Genomic DNA, 1,746 nt, shown 5'->3' with positions numbered 1-1,746 from the left:
CTTAATTGGGGACTGGCTGTAGCTCATCTGTAAGAGAGTTGGAATCTTTAAATGATATCATTTGCTTGGTTATATCGAACAAATGGTGGTTGTGGGTTTGCATCTGGGTTGGAGTATGAAAGTTTGTTGACTTTATTCATGTTGACCCAGCTGTAAATGGGAACAGATAATCTGGGAAAGATCAATACCAAGAGGTTTGATCAAGGACCAGCTGGGTAGACAGGATCCTCATTATTCCAGTCAACCCAGCTGTAAATGGGTAAAGATAAACTGGGAAAGATCAATGCCAAGAGGTTTGACCAAGGATCAACTGGTAGAAAGAATCCTCATTATTTCATAAAATGTCACTTAGTTTTATTAGAATTGCAGGAATCACAGACGTCTGATTGAAAATTGGAATGGTGTAAATTGATGCTATCAGTGTCCCTGATACACAAAAAATTTAGAAAACCGCTTTGGCACGACTTCTCTTGGTCAACTATTTTATTATCTGCAATACAGACCCTCATCATCCAATCAGATTCGTTTTTCTTTCAATTGCACGCTATGCAAAACAACCAACTGGAAATTTTTTTCCTCCTCGGGTGCCTGCAAGACTTAAGTCCATGACAAAAATCAATGACCAAGACTGTTGGTGTGCCCGCATCTTTAATGGCTTCCATATTTCAGATTTGTTTCAAAGAGCCATCATGTTGAGTGGATCAGATCTAAGTGAATGGTCAACTGTGAAGAAGGTTGACTCGATCAAATATGCCAAGGCTCTTGCTTACGAGATTGGGTGTCCGGTTGATGACATGGAGAGACTGGTGGATTGTCTTCGCTACTACAGAACTTATAATGAAATTGTCAATGCTTCCATGAGAGTGAGCTTATTGGTGAGTACGATCCAAGATCCTGTTGATTCTACTGGTCAAAGACACCAGGGCTGTCTCTTGGGCTGTATTTGCCATTTTGTCAAAATAGCTCTAACGTGGATAATTCTAGACACACGTGGATTTGAACGCTAAAATTTCGACGGTGAGCTGTGAACACTATTACTGATTAGCTCAGCTAAAAAATTCCCGTTTCTGAGACTACAGTACAATTGGTCAAAAAATGGCGAACATGTGCCGGCTTATTATCATACCGATTTCTCCTTCTTTTGTAGAGAGGTTCAGTGGGTAATCCATGGGGGCCGGTAGTAGATGGTAATATTGTGGGTGTGGACTATGCCTTCCTTCCAGATCATCCTGCTGATATCAGGCTTCAAGGTCGTCATAAGCACATCAAGGTCATCTGTGGAATCGTGGAGCATGAAGGTTCCTTCTTTATTCGTAAGTCTTATTTTGATCATTGTTTTTGCTTCTGGTCATGAGTTATATGTTCAGCAGTGGCTGAACCAGTAGGTGTCCAGGGGTGCATCGATTCCCCCAGGAAAATATATTGCATCCCCAATTGTGCCCCCAAAATATGAGTCAGAATGCACCAAACCATTTCAATTTTTCTTAATTTCGTATGGGCTAAACCTTATTGTCTCCCTATTATTCTTTTGGTCCTGTCAGTGATACAAGTCAGACGGGCTGACATGGAAAAAGTGTCTAGTCATTCAGATTGGACAATAAACCAAGGCCCCGTGTGCTACAGGCTATGCATGTTAAAGATCCCTTGACAGTTGGAAATCGAAAAAGAGCAGGCTAATGCCGCTGCCCTGGTAAACTTGAACTCATTGTACACTGCATGGCTTCATTAGCCCATAAGGTGCAGAAG

General features: G+C 41.5%; 1 protein-coding gene across 1 annotated transcript in view; it reads left to right on the top strand.

The window, feature by feature from the left end:
• Window positions 1-1,312, top strand: part of LOTGIDRAFT_73627 (hypothetical protein) — a gene marked incomplete at both ends in the record, with an annotated part of 3,919 nt that extends 2,607 nt beyond the window's left edge. Inside the window, 2 exons of the mRNA XM_009065711.1 lie at window positions 670-879; window positions 1,185-1,312. Coding sequence (XP_009063959.1) covers window positions 670-879; window positions 1,185-1,312 — 338 coding nt within the window. The remainder of the gene's footprint in view (window positions 1-669; window positions 880-1,184) is intronic.
• Between the last annotated feature and the right edge of the window lie 434 nt (window positions 1,313-1,746).

The sequence above is a fragment of the Lottia gigantea genome (genome assembly GCF_000327385.1).
Source record: "Lottia gigantea unplaced genomic scaffold LOTGIsca_70, whole genome shotgun sequence".
In the NCBI taxonomy this organism is placed as follows: Eukaryota; Metazoa; Mollusca; class Gastropoda; family Lottiidae; genus Lottia; species Lottia gigantea.
Note: the sequence above shows the minus strand (reverse complement) of the source record. Positions and strands in the feature narration are given on the sequence as shown.